Source organism: Calonectris borealis, chromosome 8, assembly GCF_964195595.1.
Source record: "Calonectris borealis chromosome 8, bCalBor7.hap1.2, whole genome shotgun sequence".
Taxonomy (NCBI): Eukaryota; Metazoa; Chordata; class Aves; order Procellariiformes; family Procellariidae; genus Calonectris; species Calonectris borealis.
The window spans coordinates 27,377,885-27,403,615 of NC_134319.1; the positions used below are offsets into that span (position 1 = coordinate 27,377,885).

The 25,731-nt window shown below is 35.3% G+C and overlaps 1 protein-coding gene and 1 long non-coding RNA gene across 2 annotated transcripts in view; one reads left to right on the forward strand and one right to left on the reverse strand.

Annotated features, from left to right (window-relative positions):
* Positions 1-556: 556 nt before the first annotated feature.
* LOC142085047 (uncharacterized) lies at positions 557-5,841 on the reverse strand. Its single transcript, XR_012674538.1, has 3 exons — positions 5,559-5,841; positions 3,566-3,666; positions 557-735 (listed from the first exon to the last, which is right to left on the reverse strand). It is a non-coding gene; the product is annotated as an uncharacterized LOC142085047 (long non-coding RNA).
* Positions 5,842-9,406: 3,565 nt separating this feature from the next.
* Positions 9,407-25,731, forward strand: part of LOC142085214 (potassium channel subfamily T member 2-like) — an 89,909-nt gene continuing 73,584 nt past the window's right edge. The window contains 4 exon segments of the mRNA XM_075157003.1: positions 9,407-9,466; positions 9,513-9,587; positions 10,092-10,175; positions 10,759-10,853. Coding sequence (XP_075013104.1) covers positions 9,407-9,466; positions 9,513-9,587; positions 10,092-10,175; positions 10,759-10,853 — 314 coding nt within the window.

Consider the following 25,731-nt stretch of genomic DNA (forward strand, 5'->3'; position numbering starts at 1 on the left):
AGGGCTAAGTATTTGGAAGGCCCCTAAGATACAGAAGAATCGCTAGTCCAAAGCTCATTATGTGCCATATCTTTTTTGATTTCCTTCCTCTCCTATCCAGTGCTGGGGACTCAAGGGCATCAGGGTAAGATAATGCTTTGTGACCCTCTATCTTAAGGTAGTTTCTCACCTTTTCTAGACTCATCTAGTGAGGTGGAGAGAGAAAGGAGGAGAGCTCATAAGCTCAGAACTGCAGTCCAAAGGGAGGGCTGGGGGAACAAAGGAAAACTCTACACCACCTAGCTTGTTCTCCATTCCTTTCCTTCTGCCTAAAGGGAGGTGGGGAATCATGGTACTACTTGATGATTAATGGTAACTACTCTTCCTTTAAATCCATGCATATGACACTTTGGAGATTATTATTTATAGTTTATAATAAAATACAGTGGTATATATTTAACTGTATCATCAGGGAAAGTCTAACCAAGCAGTATTTTCAAGCTAAAACATTGTTCAAATATCTAAGTTGTATACAATTCCCTTGTTGCCATAATTTTTCCTTCCCACCAAACGTGATAAAAACATGATCATGAAGAATTTTCAAGGAAACATACCTGTCCAAAGTTTCCCAGAAGCGTAGAAATACTGGCCTGTCCAGGTGTCTTTTGTGGTAGCTTAGTTCTAACACTGTTACATCCCATTTCTGTACATTTGGATCCAGACGTACTTCATCATATTTGAGATGAAAAGCTTTAACTACAGGAAACAGGAAAACATTTAGTATACAAACATGATGACTTTACAGTGTTTAATTATTAGTCAAAGAGAATTCCCACCTCACCCCTCTTTTTTCAGAATACAGTCTGAGAACAAAATTACTAAGCCCATCTCTCAAGAAAGTAAACCAGTTAATAAAGGGCACTGAGCTAAATATAGTGGTTGATGGCCACTCTCAGGCTCTCATGCTGTTATAGGTTTAAATGAAAGGGCAGCCCCTATTTTTAGATGCACAGATTCCAGGAGAATGGCAGAAACTCATTGCCAATTCAAACATATTTTCTTTGGGAAACAAAGATGTTTTTTCTGAAAATCCTTGAACTGTCCAAGAATTTTAAAAAAGCATTTCTGAGACCATTGAGAACGAAGCCTGGCTATTTCCTGAAAGCCTGTGTAGAAGACTGATAGCAAGAATGCCAGTGTAACCCCCAGATGCTACATGAAGCATTCTGAGAAATTTAGTAACTGCCAATTTCCCCTGATCTAGTACTCAATTAAAAATGGTAAAATATTAACAGTTATTTTGCTCTTGGGAAGTATTGTCACATATGAATTATGTAAAGCCTAAGCATTAATACAGTGAGTATTAAAATCTTCTTGTGACTCCTCTTGATTTCCTTAGCCAAATAATAGTTTTGACATAATCCAGTGCAAAGTGTTTAAGTCTTTACAATTCCTATCTGGTAACCAATTTGATGCATTTTGTATTTTGGATATTATTGGAGAAATAAAGCAGAAACATTTGACCAGGCTTGTGGAAACTAGTTATTTTTAATGCCATGGACGTATCTTTTCTGGTACTACACACTTCATTTTTTCTTCCACAAAATCCACCTACAATTTTAGCCAAATGGCTAAAATAAATAATTAAATAAATAAATAAATAAAATCAGTCCCCTTTTTCAGATACAGGTCAATCTATAAAATGATATATCTAGGAGCATTCTAGAAGATTGGATTCTGAAATTAGCTTTTTTTTCAATTAACAAACTAAAGGTGTGATCATCTGGCTTGTACCATTGCCAGATAAATTTCCAAGCTTTATGAATGAAAACTAAGAATACATATACATTATATTTGCCATACAATGTTGCATGCTTTAAAATAATTCCAGAGAAAGCAAATAAAGATATATCGGGGCTATGCATTTACAGAAAACTTAATCAACACCTGACAGAGCCTCTGCATTAAGGTTAAACGATAGGGAGCAGAAGACAATCCACTTCTGAATCTGAAACAAATCAGTATTAAAGCGCACTAATGTGCTCTAGCAGCAAGACCTTTAAAATGGTATTCAAAATTAAATATTTGTTCATTAAAGTGACATCATTCAAAATTTCATCTGAATTTTGCAGATGCAAAAATAAGCTTGTTTGCTATGTGAACATTAAATACTCAGACCACATGTAAAGAAAACTAAGGAGAACAATTTTAGAGACTCAACTAAGAAAATGCTATGTAACATAGCAATTGAACAAATTAAACCAGTTAGGCTCTGGTCCAATACAAATTTTACTGACAAATTCTTTATGGTAAGCTACCTGTTGTTTTCCAAAAATGACAGTGATAAGCTTTGAATATTTGTTATCGCTATGGTCCCAGTGAATTACATGAAGAAACGCAAACTGCAGGCAAAACAATGAACTGTTGCAGATTCCAGAAACCGCATTTATGAAGACCGCTGAAGACTATAAATATGGGCAAAGCAATAGCTTCAGGAAAAGGTAAACACATACAACCACACTGACATTGCCTGTGCTCTCTCCATTTACACTGTTTTTATTTTGAGGAGTGAGTAAAGTCATTAGGAAAAGCCCTAGAGATACTCTTATCAGGAAAATATTTCAAAAATACCTCGCTTTGAAACAACGGAATGCATTTCTAAATTAAAAAAGGTCCATTGTATCTTTATGAGTCAAGTAAGAACAGATATCCTTCTTTCACTTGAAAAATGTAAGAATTGCTTCCTCATCCCACTGACTGGAAGATGACAGACTAAGAACTAAGGTGGTTTTGGGTTTTTTTGCGCCTTTTTTGTTTTTTTCTTTTGTGTGTATGCGTTGGTTTGTTTTTTTTAAAATCTGTAGCTCAGAAACCAGCAGACACTATAAGAAGGTCTATTTTCTAAGACAGCTTCACAATGAAGTGACAGAGAACAGAATTTGACAGTTTCTTCAGATATTATCACACACCTTACAATCAGAAGAGTGAACTGAGCGAGAAAAGTGCAGTGTCTCAAAGCATACTGGGCATAATTGTGACAACACAAAAAATCTGTTCAGATCTATACAGTTATAAAATCTAGCTCACAACTTAAAAAGTATTTGTATCTTATTAAACTTTCAAGTTTTTGTCAGGCACCAGACCATATTTGTAAAGCTTTCTTAGTGAAATACTAGGTGATTAATCCTCTGTTCAAAGTAGTAATGAAATCTGAAACCTGTTATCTATGAAGTGTTATAATATTCGTTGCCTTTTCACCTTTTTTAGAAGCTTGGAAAATAAATTTATACACTAGCTATTTCTGAACCTCTTGTAAAGATGACAGCTCTGAGAAGATTTCCGTGACCTTCCACAAGTCAGAACAGAAGAATTGCAGAGGGCTCATTAATACTTGCCATCTGTGCAAAGACCTAAGCGCCTGTCTTCTCAACCATCCTAGTCCAACAGTACTTTGGTAGTACTTGGCAGTACTTTGCCATAAGCATAAAAACCTCACAAACACCCCCAAACAGAATAACAAAGCCCCAAACAAAACAAACCCCCCTTGTTTTTGTTTTAAAAAACAAAACGAAACAAAACCCCTTACTTTTTGCAAAGATATCAACAGGTGATCCATCAGGCAAGAGCCAAGGTCAGCCTTTGAACTGCCAAGCAGGACCCTGTACAAACACTGCCACCACACGATCCCTACAAACACAGAAAGAGATGGACACGTTGATGGCCTTGAACACTTAAATTACATGTTTTCTTAAACAGGCAGTATACCTTAGCATAGTTTCTTATGTTAGTAACAGCAGTATAGCACATTTAACAACCACACCTCCAGTGCAACTGCTTTTTCCTCTGTTAAGCAAAAAAAAATTCCATGTGATTTTTCTGGACTTTTAGCTCTGTCCCTTTGCAGAATGCAGTGCAGTTTCTCATGTTACATTTATAAGAAGTCAAACAGTGTTTATTTCTGGTCATTATTACTTTGCTTTTAAAAAGTGCTCCAACATTTTAGAGATAATCTTCTAAGAATAACACTGTAATCAGAGATGTATCAATTTAAAAGCCTTTATTCTGAACAGCGTTAACTTCTATTCTAAAAATTTATTAGAAGAGAAAGCTGCTAAATTTCTGCCTCCGGTTGCAAAGTGCATCCTTTATTGTGAGGGTATGTAATCATTACCTGTGGTCTACGAAAATAAATTTGTGATTAAGATAAAGCTTTTACATTAATAAAATTTAAAAAAAACCTTTGTGAATAATTGTCCTCCCACATACGGTCTATCTTTTTCTTGAACATTTACATCATCCAACCATCATTCCTACCTACTACGACAAACAATTACCTCCCTAATCTAATCCCCAAATTTAATTCATCATAAAGCCTACCAAATCCCAAATGGAAAAGAATAATCAAAGTGGAGTTTTGGGGTTTTTTGTTTTTTTTAAAAGACAGACTAAAGCTTTGCCATTTAGAATGATGTTGCAGGTTTTGTAATGGCTAACAGAAAAAAAAAAAACAAACAGCAGCAACCTCTTAATTTCTAGCTACTAATATCTGATTCTCCCTTGGATAAAAACAAGCTAAAAAACCCACACCACTTTACCTCTTTGGTCAGAAGCACTTTAGGAACCATTTTAGATGGTTCTTAAAGGTATGATCATTAAACATTTTAAGTGCTATTTGATATTTAGAATTTCAAAACCACAGATTTCTGATTAGTTCAAGTGCTCAATACAGAGACCAATTAATTTAGGAACAGGACCTTTTCAAAGTATTCCTCTCCATTAAAATCTACTTTGAAAGTTACGAAACCATCAAAAATGTCATCGTGCATGTCTAAAATCCTCATATTTGTGAGGAAGAAGTAAAAATGTTGTCTAATTCATTACATCAAATAACAAAAAGATATTTCTCCAGAATTTTTCTGCTCAAAGAGAAATATGTTTTCATAGCATTAAAGAATAGGCTACAGACAAAACAATCTGCAGCTTTTTTTTAAAAGCTATCTATGATTCCCTTTCCCCAACTGGGGCTCTCCCTTCAGAAGTAAGCTTCCATCATTGAATCCAGTTCAATGAATCTGATTCACTACTGAAACCACAGTTCAGTCTTTAGTGTCTGATGTGTTTTGTTTCTTTCTTTCTTAAACTATTAAAAAAAAGATAGCATGTCAGATGCTGAAGGCCTGCAAACGTATCTTTCTAATAGATCTCATTCAGAAAGCAGGTGAGAAAGGAGGATTTTCTCTCAGATCACGTTTCGGTGACTTGCACACTACAGTATCATGAACTGGAAAACTCATATGATTATTTCTATTTGAATTTCTGGAACATTTCAGGCAAACCTAATAAAAATAGTTGTGCTACTCATACTGTTAAAATACAGAGTGTCGGATCTCTTAAGAAATTTCTTTTAAAGAAGTTTTGTGTCATATTATTTTCACCTATAGACTCCTATACAGTTAACAATCAATCATTCTTTTATCTGTATCTTAACTTCTTATGCAATGTAGTAGAATTTTATTGGTCCCTTCCAAATTCTGCATTGTCCTGATTAAGAAATTTTGTAAAGGGGAAATCTATTTTACCAGTCTTGTGGCATAAGTTTCAGAGGTTGGTCTACTACTCGATAAGGTACAGTAACGCTGACTGTAGTTCCCCCAGGCTGCATCTGGTCCTTCCTTCTCTGTATTAGAGTTTCATTTTCTCGTTGACAGCCTTGTTTCTTCTTTTCATCTGATGGTACAAACCTTGGGGAATAAAGAAACATTCTGTAGACAAAAGCAATTTATTTGATGTAATCAGCAGGAAAAGTAGCAACTTTATCGGAACTTTGCATTATTGGCAACAGTCACTGAAGCCATCTCATTTTCACTATGCCAAGCCTCCATCACTACTCATTCAGAACAGCAAAAAACATAAAAATAATATTTCTTAAGCCCTTTTGATAAAACCAGTTGTACTAAAAGGTCCTCTGCCCCTCAAAACTACAGCCAGACCTGTTCTTATACATTCGTGGCATTGCTTGCCGACCTTACACAATACATTTGCAGATGAGAAGCCAGATCACAACCTGCTTGAATGGCTATAATTCATTCTTTTTAGTGATCAAGGGTAACATGAGGAAGCTTGGGAACTAAGAAACAATTGCTTCCTGGAGCAAATTTTAGAGCTCTGGCTCTTGGAGCCATCAGGATTATGTTTTCTCTAGAAAGCTGGGATTTTTGGTCAAAAAGGTTTTTGAGTGAGGTTTTATTTTTTTGGATGACGGTGATTTTACATTATCAACGATTCATCTGGTTACTACGATGTATGGTACCACAATTCTGGATTTCCCCCCTCCCCTTCCCCAAATACCTTCTCTGATAGATTAAGTGCTCGGAAAATAAGGATAATGTGATCCTCACGTCTTATGTAATCTCTGTATGACAAAGTAAATGCTTAAGATGTGACACCCCCTCCCCCAATGTATTACAGATCTTTGATTTTGCAGCCCCTCACCTTAAAAAAAAATGCAATTCCATTTCAAGAGTCTCTTCTTTATGACGATAATAAAATACACAGAACAGTTCTCAAAATTGGCTTCATAAATGTGAGAGTAGTGCAAGCCTTTTTACTGTTGAATTTCAGTGGATTTTGTCAAAAGGAAAGATAACAAAATCATGCATTTTACAGAACTCAAACTATGTCACAGAAAGGTATGCTGATGTGACCAGTATCACCTACCAGGCCAGCAAAAGAGCAGAGCTCAGACCCATGTTCTCCTAATATTCTATTCAGAACCACCCAGCTTACTAACACTGTTTGCTGCTGACATTTCATTTCCAAAAATTCTGATAATAAGAAACACTATGTTTCACTTAACTGCAAAAGTTACCAGGAGTATTGGTGTTACATTTTAAAAACACAGTACTCCACATAATTGGTAAGATTTCTCTTCATTATAGTACAGATGGTGCTTTTTAAAAGTTTACTATATTTTTCGGGTAAGTTGTTTGCACATTTCTATTTGTTCTCTTCAACCTATTTCTATTTGAATACTAAAAACCAATTTGAATGTGCTTAAACAGGCAGACTCCACTTCCTAGTGCTGGAAAAACAGAAAAAAGGAATGAAAAAAGAGATATAAGGAAAAGTTCATTATTCAGTTAACTTGAAAATACTAGTTTTTGCTAACATCTTATATCCAATGAGAAAATGGCATTTTTGGGGAAAAAACCCAAACAAACATGTTTTAAAGCAGCACGTGGAAACTGTCAATAAACCTTCAAGCAAAACTATTTTACTCTCCTAACGTAAATAAACAGATGAAGTCCCCTTACACTCTTCATGATTTAACAGTGTTTCAAAACCAGAAAGTCACAACCAATTTCTGAAGTGTGTGTCCAAATGCATACATCTGCACTGGAAAATTAAAAAAAAAAACCTGCAAATGACTATGAATTGTGCATTAAAGTTGACTAGTATTGCAAATACAGAAAAAGCATTGCAGATGTTAAATAAGCTATCAATTAAATTATGCTTATCTGTCTAGTACATGTAAAAAACCACCATTCTGAAGAAAATACAGACAAAAAAGCTATACAGGATACATTGGGGAAAAGTACACCTAGGCCACCTAGAATATTATAAAAAAACCGTTAAGACAGTCATTTTGCCAATAATTGAAGTAATTAGAAAACAGTTAATATTTACATATATTTTATCTACCACAACCGACACATACCATTGCGTGCTACACACAGAAGCGTTCAACACAGTTCTACTTTGGAAAAAGCTACCAAATGTGACATCAGAATTAAGTATTTCTAGTCAGTAATTTAAAAACTTAAAAGTGAGGTGCAACTTTAATCATGAGCATACCTAATGGCCTGTCCTGCCAACATGTTCCAGGCTTTGCTTGGCCAATACTAACTGATAGGAAACTGTATTTCATAACTTAAAGTAAGGATTTGCTTAGTGGTCTTGAGCTTTTAAGAAAACCATTCATAAGTCTCTCCTCACCCATCAGAACTAAGGAATCTGGGCTGGAAAGATGGAAATAAAATGTGGGGTTTTTTTAAAAAAAAACCCCTAATTTTAAAAATCATTAAGAAAAAAAAAAAAACAACTCAAACACCTTTAACCCAAGTGGCAAGGTCTATACAAAAAGCCAGGATCACCCAAAATGGTGGAGAGCTTGAGAAGAATTTCGTTCTTTATTACATGTCCCACGCACTGAATGAGAACAAACTCTTACACAATATGTAAATAAAAACCAGCCATACATACATTACAAGGATAATAAAATATTCATATGAACAGCAATCTAAAAGGTCACATTTTTAATTTGATTTGTAAATGTGAGGAAGCAAACACATTTTGAACGGAAACAGGAAACCTAGCCGCCCCTGCCAAATTAGACAAATATGGACCCTAAGAAGCAATATTGCTATTCTACAGTCTAACAAGTTAATATCTTAATAGCAGGATTAGAATTAATAAAGAGAAATATCCAGACCTCTGTGACTAACAAGCAGAAGATAATGAAACAAGATTAAGAGAAAATGAGCTGGTATTTTTTCTTTGGAAAAGACAACATATTTGCATTCCTCTTTTGCTTTATATTTCGCCATAAAGTTCTACCAGAAGGATGTACAGAGAGTGGCTTATTATTCATAGCAAACGTTAGTATGGTCTATAGGGCATTCATCTCTGCATAGGGGTAATCAAAACAGTTGATTTGATGGTAAAATCTTCTGAGCAGGGCATGTCTCTGCAACTCTTATGCTGTACTAGGGCTTTGTCTCTAGTTTTTAGACACTCTAAGACAATAAGCATTACGGTAAGAAAAACTTTGGCACAGTCAAAAGCTAAAGCATTGTAATGAGGATTTTAAAGATTTAGAGGCTTCTAAGAAAAAGAAGTAGAAATAGTTGCAGATAAAAGAATTTGCCAGGAGGGTAGTCTGTTACTTTTATGAAAAGTCACTAAAAAAACAATTATTATTAAAAATATAAATTCCTTAGGACAGGAGCCTCACCTCCTTATCTATGTGTAGGTGTACATGTAAAAATAAAAGTAAACTAACCTTTGAAGAATGAAAAAGCAGAGACAAGATGTCTGTGTATGAAACCAAAGCACCTAAAAATGCAATAGAAGAAAACAGGAGCATATTATTCTCTGAAAAAAAATGAAAACTCAATTTAATGAAGCTCTTCATTAGCTGAGAGAATGACTTGACTAGTTAATGCAATTGAATTCTTCATCTGAGCTGTCTTACTAACTAGGTCATAGTAAGGAAATATATGGTCATTCGGAGAACTGCTCTAGTAAAAATACAGATTTAAAAGTGTATATTTTTACCTGTGAGGTACATTATGATAAATAGTAAGAAAAATAGGCCAGAGTGGCCTGTATTCTATATTCACATTTGATATATGTGTTTAAATCTGAGATGAATGATCTTCCTGAAATTCAGCTAGTGGGAGACACTCCATATTTGGCAGAACTATATGTAAGCCTACTGTGACATGGTGGGTTTTTTTTCCTTTTCTTTGAAGGGAAATATCTGGGAACAAATTCTGAGAATATCCTTTCTCCTGGAAATAATTAATGCTGTCCCTTTCATCATCACGGTAAACATATTTGAATTAATACATTTACACATTGCACTTTTATAGCTGCACAAATACTCTTAAATTTTATTGAAGTAAATTTGAATCTTATGTGGATGACAAATTTGTGCCTGTGGGAACAGAAGTTTGTCAACAACAAGAAGATAGTTTGCTGTTTGAATGAAGTAGTAATAGAGATCACTTTCCCCTTCCTCCCCAATAGGAGACAAACAAAACCAAAACCCTCTAACTCAAACTACAGCATAATCAATAAAATAAACCAGCTAGATATAAAAATCTAAGAATCTCTGGTGTCTGCACTGAAAACTGACTGTCCTTATTTTATCAAATGACCTTACATACAGTTCATTACAAAGCAAGAAAAAATGTTATTTAAAGCTACATCTCACACTAGAAACACATTAATAATAAGTATTTTTCCCAAGTGTTTCATTGCTGCTTGAATAGAAAAGCTCTATTCTTGAATAGAAAAGCTTTTAATGAATTTGTTAATTTTTCTTTCAGATTTTCTGGCCAGTCCTAAGAAACCTGTTTATTCCTGTATTCTTAAATTGTTGGCTGGCAAAGCACGCTTTAGAGAATATGATTGTAAGTATGGCAAAGGAAATAGCTATTTTAGAGTTTCTATTTTTTTAGTATAATGTCTTTGGTGGGATTTTGGCAGTACAGTCCACTGTCCAACTTTAATAGGAAGCTAACCAGATCTGTATTTAGATTATGCAAATGGTCAAGCATTGCTAAACTGCTTTCTGCATCAAATTAGAAAAAATGAAGACATCAAGTGAAATCTCAATATAAATTGTTATTGTGCCAATAAGGGAAAACTGGAACGGCTGGTTCTTTTGCTACTCTTCCATTCATACACAATTGCAGGGACTCAACTGCTATGCCTTAATTGGTCCTTGCAGCTTGTAATTTGTAAGCTAGACATGAGCAGACAGACCTTAAGGCAGCTTGCAATAGCATCAGAATTGTGTCAGGATGAACAAAGAGCTAGTTAAATAATCACAGAATCACAGCTGGCTCTTTTGCACCCTTCTATATTATCAGCAAATTGCAAGTGTATTTGAATGACTGCATTTTATCAGGGCACTATATAATTCCTCTATATAATCAGTTCATGCTTTATTAATTCAAAACCAAAAATAACACCTATTTTCCATTAATGCAGAATGATCTTCACAGAGCCATCCAACGCACACAGTCTGCAATGTTTAACCAAGTCCTCATTTTAATATCTACCTTATTATGTCTTATCTTCACTTGGTAAGTGGCCAAAACGCCTTTGTTTTTACCATATATATTGGCTTTTCTTCCTTTACTACATGGTGATAAAACAAGCATTGTAGAAATCATGCATTGAAATAGAGTGACTAATATATTTGCAGTGAAAGTGTTAACTAGCACCTGGTACTACTGGGGTCCTGATACATTGGGTCTGGAAGCAGAATGTGCATGCATGGGAAAGGGAGTCATTCTCACCCTAGGGAAGGAAATACAGATGATGCAAAAACACAGGAGAAAGGAGTGGGGGAAAATTTACGTATGTCCCAAGAACGCAATCTCAGCAGAAAAGTCACTCAAATTTGAGGAGTACCAACAGAAGTACCCATACTAAGGTCACCTTCCTCTGACTGGTGGGATAGAGAAAAATAAGCAAGATCTCAGCCTTATTCTGATGACCAAGTCAGGTTCCCATAAGGAGTACAGGGGACAGCTGTTAGTAATCTAGGTTACAGGAAGTGTAGATTTTATTAATCTAGATTACAGAAAGTAGTGGATGGTAGGTTCAAACAATGAAAATGTGTTGCTCTGAAGAACTTTTTGCTGCAAGTCGTTGAAAACTTAAATTTACAGGAGTTTGGGAAGCATGGAGAAAAATCTGTTGAGATCATTAAATATAAACATATTTGGTTAATGAAATTCATAAACTGCAGATTACCGGAGGCTAGGAAAAGATCCACAGGAAACACCACTTGCTTGCCCCATTTTTATACTATGCCTTAGGGGTTGGCTGGAGACGGATAAAATAGACTACATGAGCCTTTGGTCTCACCCAATATGGTTTATGTTTGTATAAATGGATAGTGGTTATAATGTAGCTTGGTTGCTTACTTAACATACAGAATTTTCTCAGCAGTAGTGCCTGAGAAGTGAGTATCATATATGGGGAAAAAAAAAACAGTAGAGGAAGAATGTATGTGTTACAAGATGGTGTACAAGGGGGCAGTGGACAGAGGAGATGGTTCTGTGTGGAAAGGCTAAATCACCTGCATTTATTTTGCCAGACAGGGTGCCTTTGGGTCAGCACACTGATAAAGTTTGGTCTGTCATTTTGGAGACAGTGATTTGATTTTCTCTTACTTTATTTCTCTAGCTTGTTTTTCTGATAGCCACTGTTATGTGCTGCCTAACCCTTTTGGTAATAACAGTGCAAAAAAACACATGGCCTTTTCCAGTCTTGTCCCTCTCTGTCCTTTATTCAAGCAGAGGAGTTTGTTCTAGCCAGTGGCTAAACAAATGGTCCAATTTTACCCTTTGTCTTGTGGCCACACAACTGCATAATGACAAATGCTGCCAGTTCTAAACAGTAACGAATTTTTTGTGAGATTAAATTTCCTATTGAATATTATGGCCTTTTAAAAGGAAATTTTGTATGAATAAGGACTACAATACTTGAACCAGAATGCATAAAATTCTATTGCCGTAGCTCTTGGACATTTTTAATTGGCTCTGATTTTGCTTTTTAATTTTTTACAATACAAAGTGCTCTTGAGTAAATATGCCTTCACCTTTGTTACTAACCTACTTCAATATTTTACTGAACTGCTGAACAAAAGATGTATCCAGTTCTCACTGAAGTAAGCTAGTAACAAGAATGTTTCCTGAGAACTTGCTGTGATGATCCCTGGTTGAATAAGGTATAGAAGCTGCAGCTAAACAGAACATCATGCTCACCACCAGGCATTTTGATAACTGACAGTAAAACATGCAGAAAATGGCAAGCTCACTTCCAGTAATTATGTCTGGTCTCAACAGCCGCAGATACCAGCTCATTATAGATCATTATATACTGACCTAGTATTGACCCTGCTAGACTGCAAAATAAGCTAAATCGGATGAAAACACCCAGTAATGCAATAACTAAGGAAATGAAGCACTTTTGGAATGACTAAGAATAGTTGTTCAAGCATCTGCAGCTTGCCTAAGACTGGAGTTCTCTTTAGGCAATTGTTACTATTGCTTACATAAACACCCATAATGGCATTTTTACACTTTTTTACCCATCTATGTATGATTTTATATTACTATATTTTTTAAACATCTGAAAAATTCTCTATAAACAGTCAAAATCAATTAGCTTAATGTCTTTGATTATGTTACATCTATGGTGAATTTGAGACAGGGTTTCATTTTAAAAGACATCATTTAGAGCTTACATGAGCTTCTTCATGCTGAAAAAGCACGAAGAAGCCCATTTCTGGAATCTGTCCACCTAAGGATGGCTTTCACTAGGCTGATCTTCCACATTTTCTGCAACAGCAAGCAGTAACCAAGTGTATTCCCCGCAAACACATATGGGAGCTAGCACTAGACTTATCCATATGTGTAATGGAGCACAACACAAAAATTTTGAGCTAGCACCGGTCTGTTTTCATAACCACGTTTTGGTTACATTTAGAGATACTGCCTTGGTCCATGAAGTACCGTAGCTTCGGTAATGCAAAATTAATAAGCCTAGATTAATACCTTGAATACAGTGCTTACAGTTTCAGAGCACTTTCCCCTTAGAGTATATTCAGTACTATGGGGACATGCTAATGGTGTGCTTTTGGCGCCACTGATAACTGCCCTCGCTGTGCCTCCCTGCTGACCTTTAAGGTTAATGAGATAACAACTTTCAGGCACTGTATGGATTAAATTGTAACACCACAGCCCTTCTTAGTTCCTTAGCAACGTTGACAGGCTTGCTTTTACCATCTGCTTCAATAGGAATATTGGCTTCTCAGCACTTCTGAAGTCAGTATAACTTTACAACACAGGGTTCTGTTCAAAACCATGCTTTTATATCAGACACATAGAAAGAGGTGGCACATAGCTTCGCATGGGGATTACACCACTTTATTAGAAGTCCAAGATGGTATGAAGTCCAGAAAGATTCCTCTTTCTACTTCCATTTTTTACCAGTTCAGTTAGACTGGTGCACTGAGAAAATGCAGCAAAAGTGCTTTCTTACTGCTTCCAGCAAGACTAAAACCTTTTGTAAGTCTTTTGATGGTCCTTTCTGTGAGAAAGTTTAAAACAAATAAATGCTGAAACATAACTAGTTTCCAGCGATCAGTTCATATCTAAAAGTTATGCTCCTTAATCAATTTTTCAGAATTTTGGGTATATATTTAACATATATTTATTTTTTTGCTGAGGTGAGAAAAAGGTGCTTTCTTTACTTCCTTGGGCAGTAACAGAAACCTGTAGTTCTGGATATGTAGAAGCATATTGGAGCTGACACATCTTCACTGATAATTCTGAAAATACAATTTTGCTGCAGAATATATATTATAGGATCTTTTCTGAAAGCTCATGTGTTTACGGAGTAAGAGGATATTTATATCAGAAGATACTTATGTCTGATCTTTGTATAGGTGCAAGTTCAGTGAGTAGGAACTTGCCTCTGCCATCTATCTGTCTAGCCAGAACTGAAATTATGCTCTCTCAAATGTGGAGGAACTGTTCAGTCCCAGTCACTTAGAAGTGCCTCAGCACACTCAGGACCTTGGGGAAGAGCCTGGCTGGACCTCTTGGTCTCCCGACGTTTTACAATGGGGGGAGAAAATTTGATGATCTAATGTTTACAGCTAATTGGCTAATCTCAGAATTTTTAGTATCTAAAAATCATTATTCAAGCTTTGCACTCAGAATATAGTGGGAAACCTTCTGTATTTTTTTATACAGTTGACAATTTTCAATGTTATTACGGAACAAGCAGTAATCACATAACAACATTTTTGCTCTATCCCACTCTGATTTTTGATGATAATTGTTCATGGATCGGGGGGTAGAACTCATTTGCAGATCAAGAAATTCGTAAGACCAACTCCATGTACCTGTAGTTTACAGATTACATACATTTCTCTTTTCTTGTGATTTCAAAGACAGATTAGGCTATCCAATAATTTTTCTTTCTTTACATACCTCAGTGCCCTCCTAACGAGAGCAATTATACATACTACTAAAAGATGTGTACTCTTATATGAGACTGTTCAGCAGTTACTATTGATAGAGTTCTACTGAAAGTTACAGACCTAGTCAAAGTATACGTTGTATCATTTAGCTAATGGATGTTTGCACTTTTTTGTCAAATGGAATACTAATTATTTCTGTAAACTGTACAAGACGACAACAGTGAATGACTATTTCAGGCATCTTTCTGTGACGCAGTGAATCATCTATTAAGACTTATTTTGCTTTTCAAATCAGTGTTAGTCATATATCACCAGTGTAGAATGATTAGCTTGTGAAAAAGGTGGCTACAAACTGAGATGGGCATTTTTTTTTTTCATATTGAAGACTAAGAAGCATACACAAACTTTGCTTATGTCTTCATTGAAAGCTTGCTGAGCTCAATCTTAACATTTTTTACATTTCAGTGCTTTCAACAACAGAAAATTAGGATGTTTCCACACATTGACTTACGAATAAACGTAGTATGTCAATACTGTAGCCTCAATGTCAATTACACAGTCAAAATTCTCATCTGGAGGAAACAGTATGAATAAATTGCTTGTAAGGATGAAAACAAATCCAGACAATGATCTAGTCCAAACAAGACAGATCAAGACCTTCAGATTTGGAACACTATGTTACAGAAAAAAACCCAACCAAACAAAAAAGGATTAATCCCATGTAATGTTAGAGAAAATAAGACATCTCAATGCTCCAGTTCCCTTTATTATCAATAAGTAGAGACAGACAACTCAGAGGGCAATGCAGATCTGAAGGGAACTAAATCACCACATGGAGGTCTGTGCTTCTCTGCCCTTCTGTGTTGATTATATGAGGAGCATACAATGGCAGTTCTCCAAGGAAGATGCCTAGCACTAAGTAGGAAGAACTTGAAGAGTGTTGGTGGATTATGTAATGTAGAATAAAATGTGGTTTTCTGGGTCTATGGTTCTTTCTGTGATGTTATGTTTTGTTGTACAGAACTCTCAGTGCTCAGGCCCAATCTCAGTTTATGATTTAGAGAGATTTTCTGCATTCAAAAATAGCACAAAATTAAACTGTAATTCTGTCATTTAGTTTGATCAACTTCAATGATTCTAAAGTGGTAACGCACATGAAGTCTCAGGATCTAACGGACGAAATAGGAGTTGCAGAATTTAAATTCCAGAATATTACAGAACATTAATTGAAAGTTCTAAGTAACTGTAAATAATACAAAATAAATTACTCAACTATTACAAGAATCCCACAGGTATTAAAATAATAGCGGTTGTGCTTTTCTTTCCCTGAAATAAAGCAGATCTGTCAGGAACTTGCTTGTTTCAAACAAAGGATCTCTATTTTCTGTTTTTAAATATTCCTGTGCAGTGCTCTCCAAACATAAACAAATAGATCTAGAAGTAGGCCAGGTAGCACATGTAGTACCTTCCAAATCCATTGTACCAACTTCCACCCTACCCTTTTCCTGCTTCTCAATTGCTGGAATCAGGGCAGCATGTATCGGTAGTTTTTCTGTGAGTGTATACAATTAGAATTGAGGTCTATTTCAGACACTACCTTAACACTTCCTTAAGTGATGGAACAATAAAAAGGTTGTGCAGCCTCTGGAAGGTCAATAACAAAACATTTCTTAAAATATCCATTTGTTATTTGCAAACAAATAATTTATAAATTCCATTAAACTTTATCTGAACTATTGCTTTCTGGGAAAACTGTGTGTGCATGAAGACAAGGACATTTTCATCAACTTTGGTAGGAGAAAAACATACTGCATACAGAGTTTATCTCTTCTTAGGTATAGAAATTTCTAAGGTGGCTTTGCTAAAGTCTGTATAAGCAGCATGTGAAAACAGTTGCCACAAATAGTTGTCAATCTAGATTATTTAAATGAAACACAAATTCAGATAAAAACTCCTACAGTTTCTAATGGAATAAGGACTTATGGGATGGGCCACACCTTTTTTACCTTTGCTACCACTGGGGATTATTTGCTTACACCCGTATTATTAGTACTTAAAGGCCAAAGACTTTGAGAAGGCTCGATGAGAAAATGTAATGAAAAATTAAAATGACAAAATGTAATAAAAAACCCAACTTGTTTATTAGATTAATGCCTTTGCTTATTTTTAGGCAACTATTGTATTGTGACAACACAGAAATATTACCATATAGAAATTTATTCTGTTTTCTTTTTTTTCCTTTGGCTGACAGTGTGGTATTTGTCGTAATACATTTTTAAAAAAATGTATTTAAGTTCAAGAGTTTAGATGTTAAAAAAGCATATGAATGATTAGTGCTTTAAAGAGTACTGCTTAAAGAGTATAGGATAAGGACTTATGCTACTGAAAAACTGATTAGTTGTTTGTGAAAGGCAGAACAGAAATCATGTTTATTATAGGGAGAGCAGAAGTATGGAAGCCCATCAGAAGTCTTTTTGGCTACATAGTTTCTATGGAAACCTAGATAATTATACAGCAATTTTCATGCTATTTTAATTATTAATTTGGCAGTGACATAATATTTCCTTTTTAATCTTTTTGGATGTTTCTACATAGTTATTTCTAAAATAATTAGATCAGCATCTTTCCCATGCTCCATGCAGGGAATTCTTTGTGCAACTGATGTAATGGAACATTTAAAACTAGACACAGAGACCAGTGAAATTAATAATAATTTGAATAGCCTATTTACTGTGGTCTGTGGAACAAAGTCATAAAGGTTAGCGAGTTCAATCTAAATTATCGTCTGAGTGTGAGAGATACATTTGTAGTCGTTGTCTTCTGAAAATAAAATAAAAAATAATCAGAACAACTAAATGATAGCTCAGAAAGCTGCCCTTCACAAAGTCTCTGTAAAATGGAGTGTCAACAACAGATTATTTATAGGCAATTCCTCCTATTTTTTTGAATATGTAGAGAAATATTAAATTAAGGTACTTGTGGTCTTTTCAAGTTACAATCAAAGCTTTGCTGATTTTCTAGCACAGGTTGCAGATCATTTTTTAGCCTGAAAATTAGTAGTCCCAAACTGAATTTAGATAAAGGTGGGCAAAGTTAAATTTGAAAGACAAAATGAACTTATCCATGTTTTTTTTCTCTATTGTTGTCCTACACAATATTTTAATATTTCGTCTTATAGGTCAGGTAAATCATCCTTCGACAATTAATGCAATGGCAATTTCACAATCTAGTAGTGTGTTGTTTAAATCAATATTTTTAATTGACACGAGGAAGAATTTTCAGTGTGGCTTGCAAGACTTTTACTCTTGATGGGAGTTAGGCGTTAAATTACTTTTCATTCTGAAAGTTCCATTTTTTTTCTGCTATATGAAAGTACTGAAAATTCAGTAATCAGAATATGCATATTTATGTAAAGTATAAAAATAGATTCAAAAACACACCCTGCCCAAGAAGGGAGATAAAACGTCTCTCAGGTTCTCTCCCAATATTTTCCCCAATAAGTTTCATGTGATGTAAAAGTGTCTATCAGATACCAAATGCTGCTAATATTTACAATAATCTGGACAACTTTTCATTAAAGATGCATTGACAATATTTGGGAGGGATACACAATATTTTGCAAAACTTTATGCAGTCTGAATAAGCCATTGGGAGAACAATTTTTTGGCTTTTATTATCATGACCTCTTGTAATACGGTAATAATATTACCAGATACCATGACAAGCAAAGGTTGTTCTGGCAGCAAAGACCAATTACCATTATGAAAGGAGGAAAAAAAGTAAATGATTTTGAGTTATATAACATTTGGACTGTGAGAAATACAATTCTAAAAGACTGCATCTCCGTAGCATCCTTTCTTCAGCAATCATATTTTAAATTTTGTCGGAGATAAATAAAATCAAGCTACCGCTAATATTAACTAATCATGGCTTGCCAACACATGTAAAGCAGCACATAAAATTCCTCAAAGTTAATCTAAATGCAACCCTCTCTTTGTTCTTTTGCAGGAACATAGCACAACATAGAATGACTATAAGGAATATGTAAAGTCTTAGTAAAATTAAAAATTAAATTGGCAAAGCCTCCTTTAATCTTCTGTGTCACATTGATGTACATAAGTACAGAACTTGGGCCACAACATACAATTCCATAATTGTCACGTGAACCCCATGACTTAATAAAGGGGGATTTGGTGAAAATCTAGAAGTGATTATCCAAAGAGCAAGGACAAATAAGGAATGTCAAAGAGAAATAGAATGCCGTATTCCGTTACCAAAAATCAATTACCATATTTTCATACATGCAATATGCATTTGAGATACGTATGTCTTCAAAAGTATCAGCACTTGAAAAAGATCCACAGAAGAAATGCAGTCAGAGAAAGGGGATTGAGACATAGGGAGCAATGGAAGGAAACTCAACAGGCGTGCAAAGGCATGCAAAATTATTAGGATTTGGGTTCTCTAGTAAGCTTTCCATTGGTTTATAAACACACATGCACATATACACCTGCTGCTGAATCACAGGCTTGTAAGTAGATATCTTGTGTGAAATGTAAATGTTACATACGCAAAATATGCATGTTACCTTCAGAACAGGGGTGACACGAATAACTTTGGTAAAATAAAATGCTAGAATAAAAGTTGATCTGGAATACAATCAGAGTCTACAGGTTGCGAAAGACTGTATCATCATATTGGTAAAAGAAATACTACGTTTTGCTTTGGTTTTGGGAGGACTTCAGTAAAAGGAGGAGAAGTTCCCCTTAAAGGGACAATTTAATATATAAAATAAGTGTTAAAAAACTCTGTCTTCCATCTTTTTCATTACAGGAAGGCATTACATTTCACATGCTTCATTTTATCTTTGCAGTAAAAAGAAAAACCTGATACTCACGTGCTGTCATTGAGAATGTTCTATCATTTTAGACAGTAGCAAATAGAATGCCATGTGTAACAACGGATGACTAATTATGTTGAGGATGTTACTTCACCATTTAAAATTCAATGCCTGGCAGCAAACCATCATCACTCATAATTCCTGGCTCAAAAATGATGTTGTCATTAGCATGCAAACTTTAAAAAAAAAAAAAATATCTTTCATCGACTGATTCATTAAGCTGACAAACTATTTTACTTTACTAAAATTTGGTGTTTATACTGGTTTGTGCTAACACATTTAACTCTATTATTAGATGCCATCAGTTATTCTGGTTCTCTGATGAGCACTAACTCATTATGCTGATTTGGTATCAGCATAACTCTTTAGTGATTTGTTCACTTTTATTGTCTGTTTCATTTTCCAACTGTATTTTAAGGGTGTGAAGCTTAGCAAAGTTCGTATTTCTCAAATCAGAAAGTGAAGAGTTAAAAAAGTTGTTGATACAACTTTGGCCATACTAACAGAAGCTGGCACCAGCCACCAGGAATTATTCACTCACACTCAGTTTGTATTAGGTGTAACTTTATGGAATATTGAAAGGATGTCTCGGAGGCGTTGGCAGAGCTAGGGATGTGATGTGAGATGACATAAAAAGAAGATGGATTTTAGTGCATTTACAATGAATTTAAAAGAAAAAATTCTCATTTTTCTCTTCTGGATACTTGGTATTCCTTTAGAAATTACTATAATGTTTTTATATGTTGTTATGATGTTTTTCAAACAGGTGAAGACTAGACAGTCATCCAAACATAGTATCACATTTGGGTGATAAACAAATACATGTAAAAGTTAGATGTCCATGGATTCCTCTAACTCACCTGTGTGTGATATTCTTTCCATTAGCAATAGGGGCCCCATCCCCCATGACAGAGCTATCACATGCCAAAATAACTTACTGGGCATAAATAACAAAAGGAAAGAATTAAAAGTATGATTCATTACAAAAACGTTACTTGTAAACTCAATCTCTGATAATTGCTTGTGGACTTCAACAAAAGTCTTTACCAAAACATACAGGTCTGTCAATCGTTTGACCTAGTCACAACAATTAAATGTCAACTTGATGTCAGGGAGTGTTAAAGATTAATCTCTAAATGGTATCTCAGCTCCAATAAATTTGTATTTCTAGCACTGTGAGCAAATACCACTTTCCATTCTCTCCCTCCTCCACAAAGTAGAAGTCTGTAAATAAAGACTCTTTAGGGCATAATCCAAATAAACAGCACTCTGATTAATGAGTTCTGTGCTTCCATTGGCAATTAAAACCTTCTCCTAAAAAAAGTTAAAAAAAGTAAATTATATTGAGTTTTGTTATCTCTCAACCTCAGTAAAATGTCCAACTATACTTACAAAGGAACTCAAACGTAAGCTTAAAGTTGAATATATGCTCCCATTCTTTGCAAAAACACAGCTATATTTTTTGTGTTTGTGCAAGTTGTACATTTCTGCAATATATATGAAAAATTATATATACTGTATATTAGAGTGGAAGTGCCTGAGTCACAGCAATAAGGAAGAAAAAATAATTGTTATTTATTTAGTAAACACTTAAGTACAAACCGTGGGTTGACTTTGCAGACTGAAAACTTAACAACAGGCATGAAATCAAATTGTCAGTTCCTTTGGGCACAGAATACCATACGTAATTACATTCCACAGCAAAGCAGTATGTTTACTAATATATTACAACAGGAGTAGGAGACCATATAAGGGATGAGGCTATTTAAAGGTATCCAATACCTTACGGTCTCCTATAATCGCATGAATTCTACTGCTTTGCTTAACTCTACAGTGTAAGAACAAAACTCTTCATGGCATTCCAATAAACTTTTGAGTTACCTTTTCATATCTTCAGGACATCTATTATTACTGGCTTGCATTTATGACGAACCTTAGTCAACTGCTGAGAGTGAGCACTTGTACTTAATTTGCTTTTCAGTGTTTACAGTGTGTTGATGTCAACGAGTTAAATACAGTCCTGTATTTTGCAAGTTTGTTATCATTAGTGATGAGCAGTGAAAACAAAGTAAATGGAAATATTTTATGCAAAGAAGTTCAAAATAAAATTACTGATGGGAGGGCACAGCTACATGTGAGCATGTATGTACTTTTACTAGAATTGGATAAATATGGCAAAAAGAATGACTGTGGGTCATGTTTCAACTTTGCTCCTTCACTCAATCTCTTTTTGTTCACTTTGCTAATATTCTAAAACTAAAAAAGAAAAAAAATGCAGAAAATAAAGATTCAGCCAACTTTCAGGCAAACGTGAAATACTTCATCTTGAATATTCAGAGTGGAAGTCTAATTCTAAGGGCTGTAGTGAGTATGTAGTAAGAATAAAATCTTACTGAACATTCTCCATGGGCTAGGCAATCAAGGGGAAAATATGCCAGAAAAAACATTGCAGAGACTAACTATATAGTGTGCTGTCAGTCCTGGTAGTCACAGTGATCTTCTTTCTTCTTCCTCCCCTGCCTTCATCTTTCCAGTATTATGGTCATTAATCCCATATTATTTTGCTGGCTACTTGAATGAGCTCCTCTCTTCACTCATACATCTGCTGTTTTTTGGTCATCCTGATACAACCTGTGCTCTTCCTTTAAATGATGAGCATAATCAAGTATGCTATTTTGAGAATGTAGCTTGTTGGGATTTCATCACAAACCATCATAAACATACTTGTGATTTTAAACAGTCACACCTCATACTTCAGAATAGTCCTGTGAGGTTTTGGATTTAATTGATTTTTAGCAAGAATTATATGCATAGATCCATTTGAATTCTAGCCAAAGAAATTATCAGACTTGACAGATTTTCTTCAAGCAAACACGTGGTCAAAACAGGAGTTCATAAAAACTTCTATGACTTTCAGGAAGCTCTTTAGCTATTGTAAAGTTCAGGCTTTTTCACTCAACCAAAACATTTCATTGAAAACACCATCAGGACTCCACCAGTGTTAATAGTGAGGAGCAGGAGGAGAATGATGATGAAATCATGGAGCTTGCTGATCAAACCAAACAAGACACAGACAGTCCAAGGTATCCAAGTCCTCTGGCTCACAGCTAGAAAAATTGCTAGGTTTCCAAGCAGAAACTCAACCATAAAGGAGCCTACTTCTGTAATATAGGATATAATATATTGCTTTTATCTCCTAGCAGTTACCTCCTATAATTTTCACCCCACTAGACAACCTCTGTTTAACGTTTACCCCCTTTCTGGTATTTCGGCAAACCTAAGCTTTAAGCCTGGTGCTTAATTATATCTTGTTCACAAGCCAGTTGTTTCCCTGGTCATTGCCCAAACAAGTTCTCTCTAGCTAAGACAGTAGGTCAGCAAGGAGGCAACTTTGAAGTAAAAATACCTTTCCAGTAGGAACACAAACAAGAAAAAATTATTTATGTGGCACACATTTTCACTTATGCTCTTTTTTTTTAAATGATAAATTATTATGAAATAAAGGAGCCAAAGCATACCATATGAGTATTTTAAAAAAACCAGGAAGGGTATACTTTAAGTCACATTGCGGTTTCCATACATCCCTTTGGATCTTGTACTACTCTTTTCAGTGAACTTTCTGCTCATCATGAGCCTACAGATAGTGTTCTAAACAGACAGAGACTGGACATCAGTGCAATTGTCTTGAGACTGCCCATACAGCCACCATTTAACCAGCTTCATGAACACTACCCTTGTAAAGCAGCAACATAGTGTATGCTTCCATTTTGCTCACTGCCTGTTTGAACAATCTTTCTCTGTCTTAAGAATATCTTGGAATGTAGCAGCTAAATTGAGGACAAACTAATAGAAATGCACACACAGAGGATTTACTGCTGTTGCCGAGATCCAGCAAACCCCACCGGCAATCTGCAGAGATATCTGTGTAATTATTGGTCAGATTTTTCTCCACTGTTGCTTAGACTGTAGGCATCCTCCCATTTAATAATCAATCTATCTCTTCTCACTGTCCTTCACAATCTCAAGAGTTCGCCACAAAAATAAGGAAGATGATGACAGTACCCCAAGACTGGAACGAGCTGGTAAGAGCTGAGAGGAATCAAAGAAATGAAGCAAAACTGTTTCTGATCATCAAGGAGGCTACCAATACTGACAACACCTATCCATGAAAGAAGTTTAAATGATACCGTATTTGTGCACGTAACAAAAATATTGAAGGGAAACACTCGTAATGATAACAGAGAAAAGACCATTGATGAGTCAGTGATTTCACAGCGCAGCTTGAAATGTGAGAATCGTACACCACTGTCCCAATGTGATCTGACTACAGCCATTTACCTTAAACACTCTTTTTAAATTTAAGTTTTCCAGAAGGGAGAACAATAGAAAGTTTCCCATTACCTAAACTCCTCACCCAACATCCAGAGATGCGGAAAACAGATATGTCCATCTAACTTGTGACTTGGAGAATGAACCCGTCTGCTTGCTTCATTTTATAAACATACGGCAGTTACTGCGTTTTAAAACAGCACAACTTTATAATTTGAATAATATGCAGTGCTGTTATTTTCACTGATACTTTCAATTATTATTAAAAATACTACAGAATGTGCTTATATTCATTGTTCAGCATCTTGAACAATTATTTAATACCATCTTTAGCTCATAAAAATACACACCTCTACTTAAAAAGTAAATAATAGTGCAATAATAAAATCCAAAACGGAGAGATTACATCCTCATTTAAGTTATCATAAAGCTTTTGCATTCACTGACCTATAAATACTCATCTGCAGAATGAACTCCTTGTTGTAAGTGTAAACATTGTGCAACAGAAGGAGCACAACAGATCTCTATCTCTATGTTCCTACATAATTGTAGCATTTCACAGTGGTCTTCATTTGGGCTTCTCAAAACGTTCAAGTAAGCCCATCATGTTCCACCTGTCTCCTCTCCGTATCTGCAAACCTCTCTCCTTTGTTCTCAGAAAGATTATATAAAGCATGGCAAGCAGCTGCCATGAGAAACATTTCTCATCAGTTTCTAGCCTACATGTCTGGGTCTTCTATTTATTCACCCGTTAGTCTTCCAAAAGCATATTCTATTGTTTTTCTCAAGAAGTGCTTTTCTCCCTTTTGGGTGCCTAAGAAAAGAATCCATAAGCTCACTAAACATATGAAAAGCTGTTTCTAGTAAATGATATTCCATGACTAGTTTTTCTTACTTCAGTTGAAAAACTAGTAATCATATACAAAAATATTGCTATATGGAATAATCATTTTACAAGCTAGTCTTGCAGGACGCGGAATGAAAAGGGTAGAATTTCTGAGGTAGACTGTGCTTCAAGGGGGTCTTAGAGCCTACATCCTGGCTCAGGAAGAGTCAGCTTTCTGTTATCAGTCTTAGTTGTCCATGTCTTCTAATGATGCAGATTGTCATCATTATCATTATACTGTGCAGTCCTTTTAGATAATTGGTGATGAAAACAAATGTGAATGAAAGTTTCTGGGAAAAAAATGAGCTTAATGCAGACAGCGAGGATTGGCTGCAGTAGCATATTAAAAGATTGTGAGTGAAGTATAAATAAAGCAAACAGAAATCAATTTCTTCCATGTCTACAAGTAAAATTCACTTTTGACAGAGCTTGGGTATAATTCTGCAACAGAATATATGTTTTATGGAAATTTAAGCTGGAAAGGAAAATTTCATCTGTGAGCTTTCTAAAGGACTGCACCCCTCATACCTATGCTTAAGGTGGATAAGGGAAGTGGTATCTGCTGTGAATCACTTGCAAGTTTTGGATCACTCCAGCCTATATTTACTATTGGTCTGAGTTTCACAGCAGGATAAGCAGTGCAAGAAAGACCATTCTTCCTGAATATTACTCATCTGTGAATTTCTGAGAAATTAATTTTTGTTTACGGTGTGATTAGCAAGAAAATTTTGCAACTGGAGAAAGGTAACTTGGCTTGTCCTAAACCAGTTGTTTTAATAGCAGCAACAAGAGCAGTACTAAAATGCACTCAAAATGCAAACAAATGAGAGGCTGTCAAGGAGATAT